Source organism: Salmo salar, chromosome 01, assembly GCF_965601325.2.
Source record: "Salmo salar chromosome 01, fSalSal1, whole genome shotgun sequence".
In the NCBI taxonomy this organism is placed as follows: Eukaryota; Metazoa; Chordata; class Actinopteri; order Salmoniformes; family Salmonidae; genus Salmo; species Salmo salar.
The window spans coordinates 29164227-29183553 of record NC_138291.1 but is presented as its reverse complement, the minus strand read 5'-3'; the positions used below and the strand labels follow the sequence as shown (position 1 = coordinate 29183553).

The 19327-nt window shown below is 42.1% G+C and overlaps 2 protein-coding genes across 8 annotated transcripts in view; both read left to right on the top strand.

The window, feature by feature from the left end:
- LOC106594233 (kinectin) overlaps positions 1 to 12797 on the top strand; it is a 60247-nt gene extending 47450 nt beyond the window's left edge. For 5 of the 7 annotated variants that reach the window (XM_014185788.3, XM_014185971.3, XM_014185729.3 and 2 more), the window contains 10 exons: positions 5142 to 5258; positions 5359 to 5448; positions 5544 to 5636; positions 5752 to 5820; positions 5943 to 6026; positions 6603 to 6686; positions 7667 to 7750; positions 9053 to 9142; positions 9401 to 9511; positions 11764 to 12797. In XM_014185788.3, coding sequence (XP_014041263.1) covers positions 5142 to 5258; positions 5359 to 5448; positions 5544 to 5636; positions 5752 to 5820; positions 5943 to 6026; positions 6603 to 6686; positions 7667 to 7750; positions 9053 to 9142; positions 9401 to 9511; positions 11764 to 11793 — 852 coding nt within the window. In that variant the 3' untranslated portion in view covers positions 11794 to 12797. The remainder of the gene's footprint in view (positions 1 to 5141; positions 5259 to 5358; positions 5449 to 5543; positions 5637 to 5751; positions 5821 to 5942; positions 6027 to 6602; positions 6687 to 7666; positions 7751 to 9052; positions 9143 to 9400; positions 9512 to 11763) is intronic. The other 2 variants (XM_014186017.3, XM_014185846.3) reach the window with 1 other exon arrangement.
- Positions 12798 to 18181: 5384 nt separating this feature from the next.
- LOC106594164 (E3 ubiquitin-protein ligase pellino homolog 2) overlaps positions 18182 to 19327 on the top strand; it is a 48605-nt gene continuing 47459 nt past the window's right edge. Inside the window, exon 1 of the mRNA XM_014185560.3 lies at positions 18182 to 18509. Within this exon, the coding sequence (XP_014041035.1) occupies positions 18433 to 18509 (77 nt within the window). The 5' untranslated portion in view covers positions 18182 to 18432. The remainder of the gene's footprint in view (positions 18510 to 19327) is intronic.

The following is a 19327-nucleotide window of genomic DNA, read 5'->3' as shown; positions in this document are numbered from 1 at the left end:
AACCAGCGATACACCATCCCAACTGGTTTGTGCGTAGTGGGACAATCCATTTGTTTTTCATCATAACAATGACCCAGAACACACCTCCAGGCTGTGTAAGGGCTAGTTGACCAATAAGGAGAGTGTTGGAGTGCTCCATCATGACCATGACCTGGCCTCCACAATCACCCGACTTCTACCCAATTGAGATGGTTTGAGATGAGTTTCACCGCAGAGTGAAGGAAAAGCAGCCAAGTGCTCAGCATATGTGGGAACTCCTTCAAGACTGTCAAGAATGCCAAGAGTGTGCAAAGCTGTTATTAAGGCAAATGGTGGCTACTTTGAAGAATCTGAAATATAAAATGTATTTGATTTGTTTAACACTTTTTTGGTTACTACGTGATTACATATGTGTTATTTCAAAGTGTTGATGTCATCACTATTATTCACAATGTAGAAAATAGTCAAAATGAAGAAAAACCCTTGAATGAGTAGGCCGAAGAATATGGCTGACGTTTTACATTCTCCCAAACAATTTTTTTGCAGTTTGTGTAACTTGTTTTTTAACTTATTGTGAACATAATGTTGCTGCTACCGTCTCTTATGACCGAAAATATCTTCTGGACATCAGAACAGCGATTACTCACCGCGGACTGGAAGAAACGTTTTCCTTTAACGAGTCTGACGAGAAAGATACCCTGCTTTCACTGGATCAGGCCCAGATCCCCGCCTTTTGTGTGAAGAAAAGACACAGGAAAAGGGGCCGCAGATCGGGCAGCCTTCTGAGAACCCGTAGGCGAGAGAGTAAACTCCCACTGCCATCCATTCTTCTTGCTAACGTGCAATCATTGGAAAATAAAATTGATGACCTATGATTAAGATTATCCTACCAATGGGACATTAAAAACTGTAACATCTTATGTTCCACCGAGACGTGGCTGAACGAGGATACGGACAATATAGAGCTAGTGGGATTTTCCATGCACCAGCAGAACAGAGACACTACCTCTGGTAAGACAAGGGGTGGGGGTGTGTGTCTATTTGTCAAAAACAGCTGGTACGTGATGTCTAATATTAAAGAAGTCTCGAGGTATTGCTCGCCTGAGGTAGAGTACCTTATGATAAGCTGTAGACCACACTATCTACCAAGAGAGTTCTCATCTATATTATTCGTAGCTGTCTATTTACCACCACAGAACGAAGCTGGCACTAAGTTCGCTCTCAACCAACTCTATAAGGCCATAAGCAAAGAAGAAAATGCTCACCCAGAAGCGGCGCTCCTAGTGGCCGGGTACTTTAATGCAGGCAAAGTTAAATCAGTTTTACCAAATTTTTACCAGCATGTCACATGTGCAACGAGAAAAAGACCCTACACCACCTTTACTCCACAGACAGAGATGCATACAAAGCTCTTCCCCGCCCTCCATTTGGCAAATGTGACCATAATTCTATCCTCCTGATTCCTGCTAATAAGCAAAAACTAAAGCAGGAAGTAACAGTGACTCGCTCAATATGGAAGTGGTCAGATGACGTGGATGCTACACTACAGGACTGTTATGCTAGCACAGACTGGAATATGTTCCGGGATTGATCCAATGGCATTGAGGTGTACACAACCACAGTCATCGGCTTCATCAATAAGTGCATCGATGACATCGTCTCCACAGTGACCGTACGTACATATCCCAACCAGAAGCCATGGATTACAGGCAACATCCACATCGAGCTAAAGGCTAGAGCTGCCGCTTTCAAGGAGCGGGAGACTAATCCGGACACTTATAAGAAATCCTGCTATTCCCGCAGACGAACCATCAAACAAGCAAAGCGTCAATACAGGATTAAGATTGAATCCTACTACACTGGCTCTGACGCTCGTCGGATGTGGCAGGGCTTGAAAACTGTTACGGACTACAAAGGGAAACCCAGACACGAGCTCCCCGTGACGCGAGCCTACTTGACGAGCTAAATGCCTTTTATGCTCGCTTCGAGGCAAGCAACACTGAAGCATGTACGAGAGCACCAGCTGTTCTGGATGACTGTGTGATAACGTTCTCGGGAGCCGATGTGAACAAAACCTTTAAACAGGTCTACGTTCACAAAGCCGCTGGGCCAGACGGATTACCAGGACGTGTACTCAAAGCATGTCCGGACCAACTGGCAAGTGTCTTCACTGACATTTTCAACCTCTCCCTGACCGAGTCTGTAATACCTACATGTTTCAAACAGACCACCGTAGTCCCTGTGCCCAAGGAAGCGAAGGTAACCTGCTTAAATGATTACCGCCCCGTGGTACTCACGTCGGTAGCCATGAAGTGCTTTGAAAAGCTGGTCATGGCTCACCTCAACAGCATCCTCCTGGACACCCTAGACGCACCCCAATTAGCATACCGCCCCAACAGATCCACAGATGACGCAATCTCAATTGCACTCCACACTGCCCTTTCTCACCTGGACAAAAGAAACACCTACGTGAGAATGCTGTTCATTGACTTTAGCTCAGCGTTCAACACCACAGTGCCCACAAAGCTCATCACTAAGCTAATGACTCTTGGACTAAACACCTCCCTCTGCAACTGGATCCTGGACTTCCTGACAGGCCGCCCCCAGGTGGTAAGAGTAGGCAACAACATGTCTGCCACGCTAATCCTTAACCCTGGGGCCCCTCAGGGGTGTGTACTTCGTCCCCTCCTGTACTCCCTGTTCACCCACGACTGCGTGGCTAAACACGATTCCAACACCATCATTAAGTTTGCTGACAACAGAACAGTGGTAGGCCTGATCACCGACAACGATGAGACGGCCTTTAGGGAGGAGGTCAGAGAACTGGCAGTGTGGTGCCAGGACAACAACCTCTCCCTCAGTGTGAGCAAGACAAAGGAGCTGATCATGGTCTACAGGAAAAGGCAGGCCGAACAGGCCCCCATTAACATCGACGGGGCTGTAGTGGAGCAGGTTGAGAGTTTTAAGTTCCTTGGTGTCCACATCACCAACGAACTATCATGGTCCAAACATACCAAGACAGTTGTGAGAGGGCACAACAAAACCTTTTCCCCCTCAGGAGACTGAAAAGATTTAGCATGAGTCCTTAGATCCTTAACCTCTTGGGGCTAGGTGGGACGCTAGCGTGCCACCCGTGGTGCACTCCATCAACAGCAGGTGCATTTCAAGAGCGGCAAATTTGAATCCAAATAAATGTCAAAATTCAAATTTTTCAAAAATACAACTATTTTACACCATTTGAAAGATAAACATCTCCTTAATCTAACCACGTTTTACGATTTCAAAAAGGTTTTACGGCGAAAGCATAAATTTAGAGTATGTTAGGACAGTACATTTACAAGAGTTGTGTGTAATGTTTTGTCAAGTCAAAGACAGGGTCACCAAAACCATAAAACCAGCTAAAATGATGCACTAACCTTTTACAATCTCCATCAGATGACACTCCTAGGACATTATGTTAGACAATGCATGCATTTTTAGTTCTATCAAGTTCATATTTATATCCAAAAACAGCGTTTTACTATGGCATTGATGTTGAGGAAATCGTTTCCCTCCAATAACCGGCAGTCAAGTCAGCGTCACAAATTAAATAATTAAAATTAGAAAACATTGGTAAAATATTATATTGTCATTTAAAGAATTATAGATTTACATCTTTTGAACGCAATCAACTTGCCAGATTTAAAAATAACCTTACTGGGAAATCACACTTTGCAATAATCTGAGCACTGCGCCCAGAAAAATACGCGTTGCGATACAGACTAGACGTCATGTTGGGGAGATCTAAAATCGAAAATACTATGTAAATAATCCATTACCTTTGATTCTCTTCATCAGATGTCACTTCCAGGTATCACAGGTCCATAACGAATGTAGTTTTGTTCAAAAAAGCTCATCATTTATGTCCAAAAATCTCCGTCTCGTTAGCACATGATGTAAGCCAGCCGGACTTCTCGTCATGAACGAGGGGAAAAAATATATTTCCGTTCGTTCAAACATGTCAAACGTTGTATAGCATAAATCATTAGGGCCTTTTTTAACCAGAACATGAATAATATTCAAGGTGGACGAATGCATACTCTTTTATAACGTATTGGAACGAGGGTACCCAACATGAACTCGCGCGTCAGAGTCTAATCGGCCATCACCGTTCCATGGCTCTTGTTCGGTCAGATCTCCCTCCAGAAGACTCAAAACACTTTGTAAAGGCTGGTGACATCTAGTGGAAGCAATAGGAAGTGCCAAAATATTCCTAAACCCCTGTGTTTTTCAATGGGATAGGTTTAAAGTCAATACAACACATCAGGTATCCACTTCCTGTCAGAAAATGTCTCAGGGTTTTGCCTGCCAAATGAGTTCTGTTATACTCACAGACACCATTCAAACAGTTTTAGAAACTTTAGAGTGTTTTCTATCCATATATAATAAGTATATGCATATTCTAGTTACTGGGTAGGATTAGTAACCAGATTAAATCGGGTACATTTTTTTTATCCAGACGTGCAAATGCTGCCCCCTAGCCCCAACAGGTTAAAAGGTTCTACAGCTGCACCATCAAGAGCATCCTGACCGGTTGCATCACCGCCTGGTATGGCAACTGCTCGGCATCTGACAGTAAGGCGCTACAGAGGGTAGTGCAAACGGCCCAGTACATCACTGGGGCCAAGCTTCCTGCCATCCAGGACCTATATAATAAGTGGTGTCACTTCACCCCCACCTACATGTACAGATTACCTCAACTAACCTGTACCCCCGCACATTGACTTGGTACCGGTGACCCCTCTATATAGCCTCGTTATTGTTATTCTTATTGTGTTACCTTTATTATTACTTTAGTCTCCTTGGTTAATATTTTCTTAACTCTTCTTGAACTGCGCTGTTGGTTAAGGGCTTGTAAGTAAGCGTTTCACGGTAAAGTCTACACTTGTTGTATTCAGCGCATGTGACAAATAAGGTTTGATTTGATTTGTGTAACTTTGATTTGTGCAATTTAGCAGACGTATATGGGTGGTCTCCAGAATTGAACCCACTATACAGCCATTGCAAGTGCCATGCTGTACCAACTGAGCTACAGAGGACCATATGATGTGATATTCAATTATAAGTTAATCTTTTCCACATATCCTATAGTTTTGTATCTTGTCTACCGTCTTCTCTCTCAGAACCACCAGGAGTGGCTGCAGAGGTTTGAGACTGCAGTGAAAGAGGCCCCGGCAGCAGAGCCAAACCCTGCCCCTGAAGCAACACCTGAACCTGCTCCAGAGGGCTCAGACACCAAGGTGACGGCACAGTCTTTACTGTTTCTTTAAAAATAGTTGTTTTCAAATGTATGAGAACTGAGGTGAAAATAAGTATAACCAGGGCTGTTCCTTTCACCAGGTATTGGCTGATAAGCTGAAGGAATCTGAAGAGGCCCAGAAGGTTCTACAGAAAGATTGTGAGACGTACAAGAAAGTGTTGGCTGAGACGGTGAGGTGATGCTCTGTCAGTGTTCCTGTAGATAACGCTATAGAGGCGTCATGAGGTCTTTTAAACTAAGCTGTAATACCCTCTACTGTCCACAGGAGGGCATCCTTCAACGTCTCCAGAGCAGTGTGGAGAAGGAGGAGTCTCGATGGAAAGTGAAGCTGGATCTGTCACAGACAGAGCTGAAAGAGGTGAACACTGAAGACCATTCAATCAAACTGAATTTGTATTTATATTGCCCTTATAACCACTATATAATTGGTATGTGTGGTGCTTATGGTCACTCTCCTGCCCTCTCTTTCCTAGATGAGCGTGAAAGTTGCAGCACTGGAGCAGGATGTATACAGACTGAGTGACGTCGGGGAGTTGGACAACGTCAGTCCAGTTACACACTTAACACATCTCTCAGCAATTGTATTAGTCACTTTACATCAGTTGACTCACTAAATGTAAGTGATTTTTCATATGTCAAAATTCCTCGTTTTGTTCTTTCATAGTTGATAAGAGACAAGCAGCACCTTGAGTCTGCGCTGGAGAGAGCAGAGTGTGAGAGCACCACCTATGTGACAGAGGTCAGAGAGGTGAGCTGACTAGACTTCCTGTCATCTGCCAGTCATCCTCGGTCATGTCATAGTGGTTATTCATCTATGTAGTCATAGATGTAGTCATTCGCCTCTGCATTGTTTGTACTGTATGTTTATGGTGCATGTCTCTGTGTTTACTGTTTGTGGTATCCACCAGTGTTTGTACATGCAACAATTAGACATTACGTTCACAGTTCACACACCACGCGGTTCATTCTGGTATGTTCTGTTATAGAATTTGGTTGAGAGGGTTTACACACTTCACACAGTAACTTACAGACTGAGTCTGCCCCGTTGTTGTTAAAACATTGGAGTCACTGTAGTTACACAGAACAAAAACATTGTCAGGCAGCTGCATTCATTCATATCACCACACAATTCCTCTATTGTTTGAGAATGTGTTTTATGTAGATGCTGTAGAGCATTGATTAAATGTAGAAAAACCAACCAAACAGCTTGATGCTATTGGCCGATCGACCACCCCGTTCCCCTGCTTCAGCTGTGTAGCGTTCTGTCCCCTGGCTCCTCCGATCCCACAGCTGCCTGTTAAAAACATCTCACACTTCATTTCAGCTCAAAGATCTGTTGACTGAACTGCAGAGCAAACTTGATGGCTCTTATACAGAAGCAGTCAGGCAGAATGAGGAGCTGAATTTGGTAAGCCTTGCTCACCCATATAGGTAGAGCTCCCATAACCTGTCCCTATTGCATCAGCACCACCCAACGGTATCTCTGAGGTCACAACCTGCCTGGGGAATGCAGGGTTCTCTGAGTCCTCTGGGAGTCAGTCCATCAATCTACAACCTATGGATACAGTAGTGATGTAAGCTCAAATGCAACATGGGCTAAACTGTTTTTATATGCAAGAGGCATGCATAAGGTGTGTTTTCTTTGCTTTTTAGGAGACAGTTTTTTCTTAGTGTAACGTTAGACTGGAGTTAGACTGGAGTTAGACTGGAGCTAAATGACTAAAATGTAAAATGTACTGGAGTATTAGTATCATAGGTTATAGATGATGGACCACTTTTACTCGGTGAGAGGACAGACTAACACACACTACTGTTTCCACTCGGCACACTATCTACTCTGCCATCACTTCTACTAACAGGCTTACTGTTACTCCTGCACAATGAGCGTTTCCATGTCGGCCATCTTTGGGGATACATTCTATGCCTTCAGCTGCACACGCTTTCATCATTCATCTGCCTCCACGCACAGTTGAAACATTTTCAATGTCTGTCTGGTTGTCTTGTTTGTCTCTTGTCTTGCCACCCTCTGTCTGTGAACATCTTCAAGGATAATTAAAGCATCTCTGCTGGTTTTTCATTGATAATACAACATTTAATATCTTTATCAGTCTCTAGCTAATCATTGAATAGCTAGTTTAGTAGAGACATAACTGACATGAGAGTTGCCATAAGTAGCTATCTATACATGTCTCAACCACTCTAAAAGCCAAGTGAAACCAGTTTTGGTGTATGCAAAATGGTCTAATTTGTCTTGGTAGAAATATTTGAATACCACCTCAGTGTTTATGCAAATTCCCCCCTCCAAACAGTTTGAGATCCGATTTCACCAGGAGTGGGGCTGTGATTGTCATTTATTAATTGTCTCATCGCTGGTGTTTTCGCTTGCAGCTGAAGACCCAGCTGACTGAGACTCTGTCAAAACTGGAGACCGAGGAGAGGGAGAGGCAGAAGGTGGCTGGAGATCTCTATAAGGTAAGACGGCCCCTTGTCCCTTAGGATTGGACTACCTTTAGTTTGTTTGGATTTACATTACTGTTAGAGAAACAATTAGTCACCAGTCCAAGTCTAGAAAGAAGCAACTTATTCTAGGAGCTGAGGATGTTAACGGTTAGCCACCGAAAAAAAAGATTTAACCGGTCATGCTTATTGGTCTATAGGGCCATTTGCATAATTGTGCTCTATTAAATTGGCAAGTGTGTATTTTCGTTAGTCGCCATGCATCTTATTTATCACAAGTGCACAGCACTGAACTGCAGGGCAAACTTGATGGCTCTTATACAGAAGCAGTCAGGCAAAATGAGGAGCTGAATTTGGTACACCTTGCTCACCCAAATAGGCGGAGCTCTCATAACCTGTTTCTACTGCACCAGTTTGAGGAGCGGAATAGCCTACCACATGTCAGACAGCGTGAGAGTAGCTCCTTAAAAAGTCTGTAGGCTACTGGAATGAAACCTGCTTTTGTAAGCCCAGTCATTGCGCAACAAATAACAATTCTAAGTCACCTGTTAACTTCGGTGGCCACGAATTAAAGGATGTATTTTTATTCCTCCATCACAAGTCGTAATTAAAGCGCGCCTCCAATTTGTAATTTGGATGCATAGGCTATAGCCTGCCTAGCGTTGACTATCAGCACGTCACCCACCACTTTGCAATGGGTGCTTGAGGCAGTGTAATTGTTTGAAACCTGCATTTTTTTAGTTCACTTCAAATAATGAGGCATGTCTTACCTTGCTTCAAAGTAGCCTTGCGAAAATCCATCTGTAGAAACGTGGAGGCAAATATTTTATAAAGGCTTGCTATTATTGCATGTTTCCATTAAGTGCTTAATGGAAAATGTCCTGTGCATGCATAGTATCAGAGAGGAAGAGGCAAAGCGAGAGGTTTCATTCGCCACAAAATCTGTCCAAAATAAGCATAATACGTTTCTATGGGCTTATTTTGGGCCTAAGCTTGTCGCCTGCCTTCCTGCCTGCCTTGGGTCGACTCTCATTGTTAGGGCGGAAACATAAGCATCTCATCATTATATACAGATCTCTAATAGTATTTTTTGTTGGTCACATGATTTTACTGTTTCAAAAACTTTTTTTTTACAGTTTGTTGACCGGTTAATGAGGGTCAGTTAGTCGGCAGCAAAATTGACCGAAATGTGCATCCCTACTAGGAGATAAATACACACTGAGCATTTGAATACGTGGATGTGTTCAACACACTTATATTACCTGAAATGTAAGCTTAAATGTTTCTTGTAATTTCCCCCACCCTGCTCCACCTCAGGCCCAGCAGTCTCTGGACCTGATCCAGGAGGAGATCTTCAAAGAGACAGGCCAGGGTGACCTGATAGAGAACAGCAACCTGTCATCACACGTAAGACTTCATGGACGGGAACTGTCTGTGGCTATATGTATATAAGACAGTCCGTTGCACATATTATCTAGGTAGTGAATATTCATGGTTAAAACAAAGGTATCTAGCTACTAAGAGTTGTAATATTGATAATTAGTACATGTAGTTGTGTATTAATTGTAACCAGTCTTTAAATAGGGGTAGTTTTATTGACAAGTAGGTGTAGTTATATTGAAAGTGACTACAGGGTAGTAAGTAACCTGTCACTGTGTCCATCAGGAGGAGATTGACAGGAAGGAGAAGAAGACTGCAGGGCTGAACCAAACTGTGAGGGAACTGCAGCAGCTGCTACAGGCCGTGAACCGGCAACTCACCAAGAGACAGGAGGCGGTACGACTTATTTATTATGGATCCACATTTAGATAATACAGCCATCAGAAGAAGACATTAAAATATAGAAAAGGAAATATACTGAAGTAAATGTGTGTGCTTGCTACTCTTGCAGTATTTATGGTTGTGAAATAGTAGTGGTAGTGACAGCAGTAGTAATGGTAGTAATATGGTTTTCATAGGCTGTGGTTTAGTTATGGTGACCTATTTTGGGGTGGTTTGTAGGTGTGTAGTTATTATAGTGGGATATACATTGCATTCGGAAAGTATTCAGACCCCTCGACTTTTTCCACATTTTGTAACGTTACAGCTTTATTCTCAAATGGGTTAAATAAAAACATTTCATCATCAATCTACACACAGTACCCTGTAATGACAAAGTGAAAACAGATTTTTAGATTTTTTTAGAAAATGTATTATAAATAAAAAAACAGAAATACCTTATTTACAGTATTCAGACCCTTTGCTATGAGACTCGAAATTTAGCTCAGGTGCATTATGTTTCCATTGATCATCCTTGAGATGTTTCTACAACTTGATTGGAGTTCACCTGTGGTAAATTCAATTGATTGGACATGATTTGGAAAGGCACACACCTGTCTATAAGGTCCCACAGTTGACAGTGCACGTTAGAGCAGAAACCAAGCCATGAGGTCGAAGGAATTGTCCGTAGAACTCCAAGACAGGATTGTGTCGCGGTACAGATCTGGAGAAGGGTACCAAAACATTTCTGCAGCATTGAAGGTCCCCAGAAACACAGTGGCCTCAATCATTCATAAATGGAAGAAGTTTGGAACCACCAAGACTCTTCCTAGAGCTGGCCACCCGGCCAAATTGAGCTATCAGGGGAGAAGGGCCTTGGTCAGGGAGATGACCATGAACCCGATGGTCACTCTGACAGAGCTCCAGAGTTCCTTTATGGACAACCATCTCTGGAGCAAAGTACAGAGAGATCCTTGATGAGAACCTGCTCCAGAGCACTCACAACCTAAGACTGGGGAAAAGGTTCACCTTCTATCAGGACAACGACCCTTAGCAGACAGCCAAGACAACGCATGAGTGGCTTCGGGACAAGTCCAGCCAGAGCCCGGACTTGAACCCGATCAAAGATCTCTGGAGAGACCTGAAAATAGCTGTGCAGCGACGCTCCCCATCCAACCTGACAGAGCTTAAGAGGATTTGCAGAGAAGAATGGGAGAAACTCCCTAAATACAGGTGTGCCAAGCTTGTAGTGTCATATCCAAGAAGACTCGAGGCTGTGGTCACTGCCAAAGATGCTTCAACAAAGTACTAAGTAAAGGGTTTGAATACTTATGTAAATATGCAATTTATTAGTATTTATTTTTTTACGTTAAAAATGAAATAAAAATGTTGCTTTGTAATTATGGGGTATGGTGTGTAGATTGATGAGATCATTTTTGTTTTAATCCATTTTAGAAGAAAGCTGTAATGTAACAAAATGTTGAAAAAGTGAAAGGGTGTGAATACTTTCTGGATGCACTGTAATTGGCTAGTATAGTAGGCTAGAGTCAGTTCTATAGCATCATACGCCATAGAATGTGTTTTCAAACTCTCAAAATGTTTTAGTTTGAACATTCTGAAAGTTGTGGCAGTGATTTCAGTTTATAATGTTGAATCCAGCATTTCACCGTTGAAATTAATGGAGATACAACAATCTTTATAGTTTATGAATGGTTGCAAGAAGCTGGGTTGTAGCCATCTAAGTTGAGTCAGTCTGCACATTTCACTGTTGGGTTGGTTGTTGTAGCGGAAACGGATCAAGAGCAGTGGTGAATAAAATGTTTGCCTTTTGAAGTCTATGGAGCTTTTATGCAAATGTCAAACTGTTATTGTTCAAATGTACAAATAGCATCAACAGTCTTTTGACAAGCAATTTAAGTTGAGACATTCTGTACATGTCAACGTTGGTTTGGTGTTTTACATTTTTTAAATGGTTATAGTTCAAAAAGCATAAATGGTTGAAATCTAGGCACGGCGCAAAGTTTTACCATTCAAGTCTATGGCTGTTGAAATACATAGGAATTTATGCAAATATGGATGTAGTGTAAAAAGTATAAGTAGTGTCAATGTTTTTTTTTCAGGTTCCAGCAGGAGGAGAATAATAAGTAGTTTCTAAAATTGTGCTTGGTTTTCAGCAAGCACATCTGTTAAATCGGGGTTGTAACTGGCAAGCAAGTCTTTCTTGTAACACACAAAGAGGTCTTAAACTGTGCTTTTTTTTATTTTCTCAGGAATCGGACAAAGACTCGCCTGAAGTATAGGGAGGGGAGGATGGACACTCCCAATCTACTACAAAGACCACCCCCAACCTCCCCACCACCTCTCCTATTATGGCCTCTCCTCTCCTGTCACACTCCTCTCTTTCCTCTCACCTGTACTGTAGGCAGCCTCTTGCTGATCCTCTGTCCCTGCCTGCCGCTGACCTGTAACCTCTGACCTCCAGCTGTTCCTCCTCAGCAGGGTCAGGGAGAGACTTCGCTGGGCCCCAGAGGAGAGGGGCTCCCTCACGCTACACACACACACACACACACACACACACTCCGGACACCAAACCAGACCTTACTACTCCAAAGTCCCACCACATTCCTCATGATCCCTACAGTAGCACAGCCAGCGCTAAAGACATCCTACACATGTCAGACTGTGGCATGTCAGACGTTTACCCCCTTTTTTCAATGGAAATCTTTGAATACAGATGTCGTTTTTTTCTCTGTTAGTTTTCTTTGTCCAGAGGGTGATGAAGTGGATTCCTACTTCACTAAATTAACTTTGGGTTCTCTTTCCTTTTTTTAAGTTAAAAAGGAAAAATGTATTGTTTAAAAAAGTAACTGTTAGGATCTTCTGACATTACACTACAGTTGTTGATCTCCTTGACTCCTTTGCTGACAGCTCACAAACTGTAAATGTGCATTGATTCATGAATACATAGGTACTGTATATGCATACTTTGGCTGAGGTATTTTGGAGAGGGCAAGGACATAAGGGAGGGTCCCAGCATGTCAGACAGGTCACTAAGTAACTAACCATGGAGGAAGTCTAAGTGCAGAGCCAGTAGGAGGGAGGCTGTGACCATCCTCGCTGTGGGAGCAGTAGGACAGGTCTACAGAATAGAGGTTTTAATCCTACTGTAACTACTTTAGGAAGAGGAGTCCCATATCATCTGTAATCAACACTCGCTATATTGTTGCTAATTTCATTAACATGGAATATTTCTTTTTTTTTTGTAAGAGGTGACAGTTAATTAAAGGGATGCTTGATAAATCTGCTTAGTGTCCTGTGTTTAGTTCTGCTTCTCTTGACTGCACTTCCTTTGCCATACCACCGCGGGGCACCAATGTCCCAGACCTTATCCCTCTACTTGTTTGGTAAAATTATGTCTATCCTGCACATAAAAAAATCAACCCCTTAACACATCTAGACACCACCTCGAAATGTAGTGTACTACTTTGCCTACTAGAGTCTTGAGTGAAGTGTTTGTTTTTGCTTTCACTTATCTGATACTTTCAGACCTATGAAGAGCCATCAGTCTAGGAGTAACGGGCTGCGGCTAGGGGGTGACTTTTGGGCTGGATGATCGTGTATCTCTGCAATGTGCCATTCAATTTGATTAGACCCTGACTTACTACAAATAAAAGGTAAGGCCATTCCCTCAGCTCTGGTTTTTACCCTGATGACAAATGTGCTAAGGGGTGCGTGACTGACTAATAAGCAGAATAATGTTACGCTGTCCTCCCCTTTTAAGACAAACATCTTACTGTCATGTGGTGGGTGTAATTGTAGTTATGTGCTCTTTGTATGGGGGAGTTATATTAACCTGAAGATGAGGTGCACCGGTCAAAGGCAGTGAGGGAGGACCGCCCTTCCCAAATGGAACAGTAATCTGCACCGCGCGGTCATGTTGTCTATGGTGCGTTGTCCAGAAACATCACTTTTCCATAAAATATATTTTTGAATTCATTGGGAAGGTAGATAAAGCATTTTTTTTCAAAGGCAATCACTTTTGCATGTGAAAACAGAATCCTACACGTCACTTTTGTTTTATGTTGAGGTTCTAACCTCACTCTTGCGAAACATTGTGCAACATCGATTCATCATGTTTAGTGAAAAGAGGTATGGCTGTTGTGTAGCTGTCATAATGGCTCACCAAGAACTGCACCCCTGCTGTCATACTTTACAACTGGGAATTCCATCAGGTTTGTCACTGTGGTAGCTGTACAAGCAGTGGATCAGTGAATGACGTCCTAGTTTTACCTCCCATTCCCAGAGAAGTTCAACATATTAGACATAGGAAAGAGCTGAAAGATCTTAAAGAATTGTCTGTGTGGAGAGCATTGTATCACTGGTGCATACTACTTATCCTATACTGTGTTTAGTTGTGTATGTAATTCTGTGCCTTGTCCCATTGAGGATTTTAACCTGATTTTTAACCTGTTACCCTCAGGTTACAGACCCATTTCCCCAACAATTGGCCTGTTCCCTCGTGGCATCACATTACCATTATTTACACGTCAAACTGTCAAGTGATTAAAGCAATCTGACATTTAAGAATTGGCCTGAGTATTTGTCTCCAACTTCTTTACATTAGCTTAGATGGAGAGGAAATACCAGTTCCAAGGGATTGACATTCGGTGTGTGAGTCAGATATAGGAAAATGGCGCCGACAGAGGGGGCTGCCTCACTTCTAGTCCTTAGGAAACTTTGCAGTATTTTGTTTTTTTTATGTATTAATTCTTACATTGTTAGCCCAGAAAATCTTAAGTGTTATTACATACAGCTGGGAAGAACTATTGGATATCAGAGCGGCGTCAACTTACCAGCACTACAATTCTATACTATCTATTGCATCTTAGCCTATGCCACTCTAACATTGCTTATCCATATATTTACATATTCTTATTCCATTAATTACTTAGATTTGTGTGTATTAGGTATTTATTGTGGAATTGTTAGATATTACTTGTTAGGTAATTTGCTGCACTGTCGGAACTAGAAGCACAAACATTTCGCTACACTCACAATAACATCTGCTAACCATGTGAATGTGACCGATTTGATTTGATACAGTGAGTACAGTCATTGCTCTGCTCTTGTTGTTGTCGTCTGTAAATCTGCATGTGGTCCTTCAGGACTGTAGAAGAGTAACACAGAGTAACAAGACAACTTTTGTACAGCAAGGGGTCAAGGGAGAAAGCAGCACAGGATCAGCACATTCCAAACATTCTCCCACACTGTCATGCTGTAGTCAGCTGATTGTGGGGCTGTCATGGAGACCTAGCTAGTGACAAACAGGCACCACACCATAACCTCAGCATACCCCTCTATACACTGATATGATACAGGCGAGGCCTTTTCTATGGTACATCAGTGCCTCTGTCAAACCCCTTATCAGATGTATGCAACCTATGGAATAAACACAGTTGATTCACTTTCCTACACTGCAGATCTCCAGGAATCCAGTCACTAGATTTCTCCAGTGTTGGGGAAGCTACTCTGAAAATATTGTTTGCCAAACTACCAGTTACTTCACACTGGAAGACACACTAGAAGAAGTTTAGCTACACTAAAGCTACCCTAAAGAAAAATATAGTTTATTTAACTAAAGTTACTTTGAAAAAGTAGTTCACTACATCCAAACTACTTATCATATATAAACATTATCACATCGATAATATCATTATTATCATATTATATCTACACCTAATATATAATAGACTACAAATTTCAAGAACAGATCACTCTTCAATCAGATGTTAACATAATGTGTACTGTACCCTATTAAACACAAAAAAGTGAGCATTAGGCACACAAAAAAGTGTTTCAAGTGAGAATAAGCCAGGTCTGTTGCTGAAAATGCAAGGAAAGTCTTTCCTGTCACCCATATTTTATTGGATTAAAAAAAAGTGTGTAGTTCCAGTAGTTACCTACACCACAACATGAACAAAAGCTATGAACTACTGAAAACACTACCAATATTGGAATTTAGTTCAACTACCACCAAGCTACTGCAAAATGAAATGAAATTACTAGTTGAACTACATGTAGTTCACTACTCCCCAAAACTGGATTTCTCACACACATGCATGCATTTTCCTGTGAAGCATGTCTCACTCTCTGTTTAAATTATGACTCATGCCTGTTCTTGGAATGTCCATACGAGTGTTTAAATGAGGACCATGTGAAGTAATGGAAATGTAGCTGAAATAGTAATCTACAACAATCACATCCCACATCCCACAAACTCTTAACAACACACACATGTACACACACTCTCACACTTCCAAGGAACTTAACCACAGAGGAGGATGCAAGGGGAGGGCAGGGAAGGAGTAGGAAGTAAATAGGAGCTTTGTCTTTATTACGTCATCATGGCTCATACAGTTAGTCACTATTGTGTGATTTCTTGCATTGAGTATCTGTTCCATGCCTATTACCAAGAAATATCCGACTTTGTACACAAACAAGCCAGACCCACCTCAGCAGAGCAGCTCCCTCTCTGCATCTGCTTCCCATCAGTGTGGTATGTGCTAGAGAGCCTTTGATCCCTCCACTCTGAGTGTGTGAATGTGTACACTAAACTGTGTATGTGACGAATAAAATTTGATTTGGTTTGTGTGTGTGCATGCGTGTTTGTGTGCTCTTGCGTGTGTGTTTGGTGGAAGGAGGAGGGGGGTATATGGAAAGGGAGTCTTACTGTGCTCTTTTAAACAGACAACATGCTCTCAATGAAATGGGGGGACAGAGACTGTCACACACAAAAGTAAATAGTCATTATAGCCCAGGCTGTTAAGACTAGCCTGGGGGCAGAAAGTTGGTGTTCACAGCACAAGTAGCTTGATCCTAATATACAGACAGACATGGAGGTTTATCTGTAGTAACAGTACTATTAATGGCCTGATATGGAGAACTATGAATGTAACCAACAAATGCCATGGTTTAAAGTGGGTTGCAGTATTACTTACAGATAGACAGGATTAGTACATCAAAAATAACATAAGTCCTCCCACTATAAGGTCTCAGAGCTGCCAGAACTCCTTTTGGTGATGCATTACATATGAAGTAACACTCCTTAGACCGCCGTGAACCCCCCCCCACCTCCACCCCACCCCGACCATTTGTTTTTGTGTTAACTGTTATTGCACTTTGAAATGTGCTATTGACAATGGAGAGTTAGGAGGAATGGGGCACTTAGCCAAGCAGAGCCTTGTGAAAACAGGACAGAGACAGCCAATTGTTGATGCAGACAGAACTGTAGAAGTGGCACATTCACCAGAAAGGTGTGACAATGACTGGACATACAGGATAGGGAGACCGGAGGGATTTCCTGAGTTGAAAATGTGAGATTAATTTAACATTGGTTTGGATTCTGCAACTCTTAGCTCAGTAAGACGTTCGAGAAAAGCATTGAATAGTGAATGGCACTGTCTTTTCTTTTATGCTCAACACATACAGTTACCTATATAACAATATAGGATGACTCATGGGCTTTTATGTGGCTCTTTTTGCAGGAGACAGCAGTGTGTGCCATAAAGGGGCAGGTTTCCAAGTGGAGTAGGGAGAGTGTAATATTGATGCCTTGTGAAGATGAGTAAAACAGGCCCATGAAACGTTAGCTGCATATACTGTAAGTTGATGAGTGGTCAGAACCTCACCATTGGGTTACAGTGAATCACATTAAAGTGAGGCTAGAAGCTGGAAGGTGTAGGTCAGAGATATTCACTCCTGGGGGTAGACTAACTTATATTGAAAGGGAACTTTTCCCCAGCTCCCCCATTATTGTCTAACGGCAGTTGCTGTGTTATTCACTTGAGGTAGAACTGCTGACTTTTCTTTGACCAAATAGAGAATGGTCTAATTCGACCCTTGTCATCCCTGTGGCCCCTCATTCTAGTTAGTCACAGCAGTCCACAGTATTTACATTTGCATCACATGCTCTCAACACAAAACCGAGAGGATATCATTTTGACTACTCAGTTTTATGCTGCATTCTGATAATCAGTCAATATGTTTAGCCATAGTCATATGCACCCCCACCTACTTCTGTCCACATAAGAAGAAATCCCGACATAAATGTATGCGTTTTTGGGATACTCACCTTATGGACAGCCTAAAGAATCATAATGCACAGGTGCGCTCTGCAAGCTATATTAACATAGGAATCGTCTTGGACCCCCTGCCCATAATAGGACAGGTCTCATCTAAGTCTACGCTATTATGGTCTGAAAATGAGAAAAATAGGCCTACGAACGTGTGAGTTTCAAACGTTCTGTTCTTTCAAAATGATATGAATGTGGCAGTGTGAAATGTGAAAGCTATGATCCCTTTAAGAATAGCCAGATTGTACTCTTTGTTTACATAATAGAAGGTTCCGCCTCATTCTAGCCATGCCCATGTGAGATATCGAACAAGGGACGTCTGTTCTAATTTGTCGTATTTATTTGACAAAAATGTATTATAGAAATTAAATGATGAAAAATAAGATATCAAATCACTATATCAGCTTACATCGATAAAGTGTTGTGTAAATAAATGGGTCCAAAAAAGTGATGAGAGGAATGTGTCTAAAGATCCCCCCTGTCTAAAGTAAAGGACTGCTGAATGGTATGGTCCACCCCTGTGCCTGGCTGTTTATGCATCCGCTTTTAGAGCGGATTGAACTGGCAAGTTACGTTAATTACGACTTGCTTGTAACATGTCTAACACAAAATAATTGTATTCGATCATTTTTTTTAAAGAAGATGGCTCTATATGGTTGTAAAGACGTAAACGACGTGATATTGTAATGAAATGGCAGCTGCTTACACCCTTTGAAGTGTATTTCCTATGATCTTTTCCTTTTGAATTTGGGCGAGTGCATTGAGATCGAGGGGCGCCTGCTGTCCATAGAAGCAAGAAAAAGCCTAATGTTTTCGCCAAGCCAGGAGGAACACTGCGACCCGACTAAAGACCCAATAAAATACGGGGAGCTGGTAGTATTAGGGTAAGTTGGAGAAAGGCTTGTGTATTTTCTAAAGTCAACCAGTTTAGCTAGCTAACATTTTGTAGGTTAGGTGAAAAAGTCGAAGCTATGTTTGTGAACGCCAGAACTTTTTTCCTGCACAGAAAACACTGGCTGGAGTGATATTTTTTCTGTGAATATATATTCATGCTTGACTTCGACAATACGTTTAACTTACATGCACACGAATAATTGGATATTAAACTAATTCAAATCAACTTTTATTTGTCACATGCGATGAATACGAGAAGTGTGGACTTTACCTTGAAACGCTAACGAGCCCTCACCCAACAATGCCGTTAAAAAGTAAGAAAATTAACAAATAGGTAAGAAAATAGTAACACAATAAAATAAGGTAGTTGAGGTGATTGAGGTAATATGTACATGTAGGTTTGGTTAGGTGATTGCTTGAAGTACTATGTACATGTAGGTAGGTGGCGAATAGCAGAATGTCCATGTAGCTGTTTAATAACTGTTCAGCAGTCTTATGGCTTTGGGGTAGAAGCTGTTCAGCAGTCTTTTGGTTCCAGACTTGGCACTCTGCTACTGCATGCTGGGTGATCGCAGAGAGTACAGACTGTGACTTGGGTGGCTGGAGTCTTTGACAATTGTTAGGGCCTTCCTCTGACACTGTCTGGTAAAGAGGTCCTGGATGACAGGGAGCTCGGTCCCGGTGTTGTACTGGGCCGTACAGTGCCTTGCAGCCTGTGATACAGCCAGTCAAGATGCTCTAAATGGTGCAGCTGTAGAGTATCTGAGGGCCAATGCCCAGCTATAGAACTTTTTGAGGATCTGGGGAC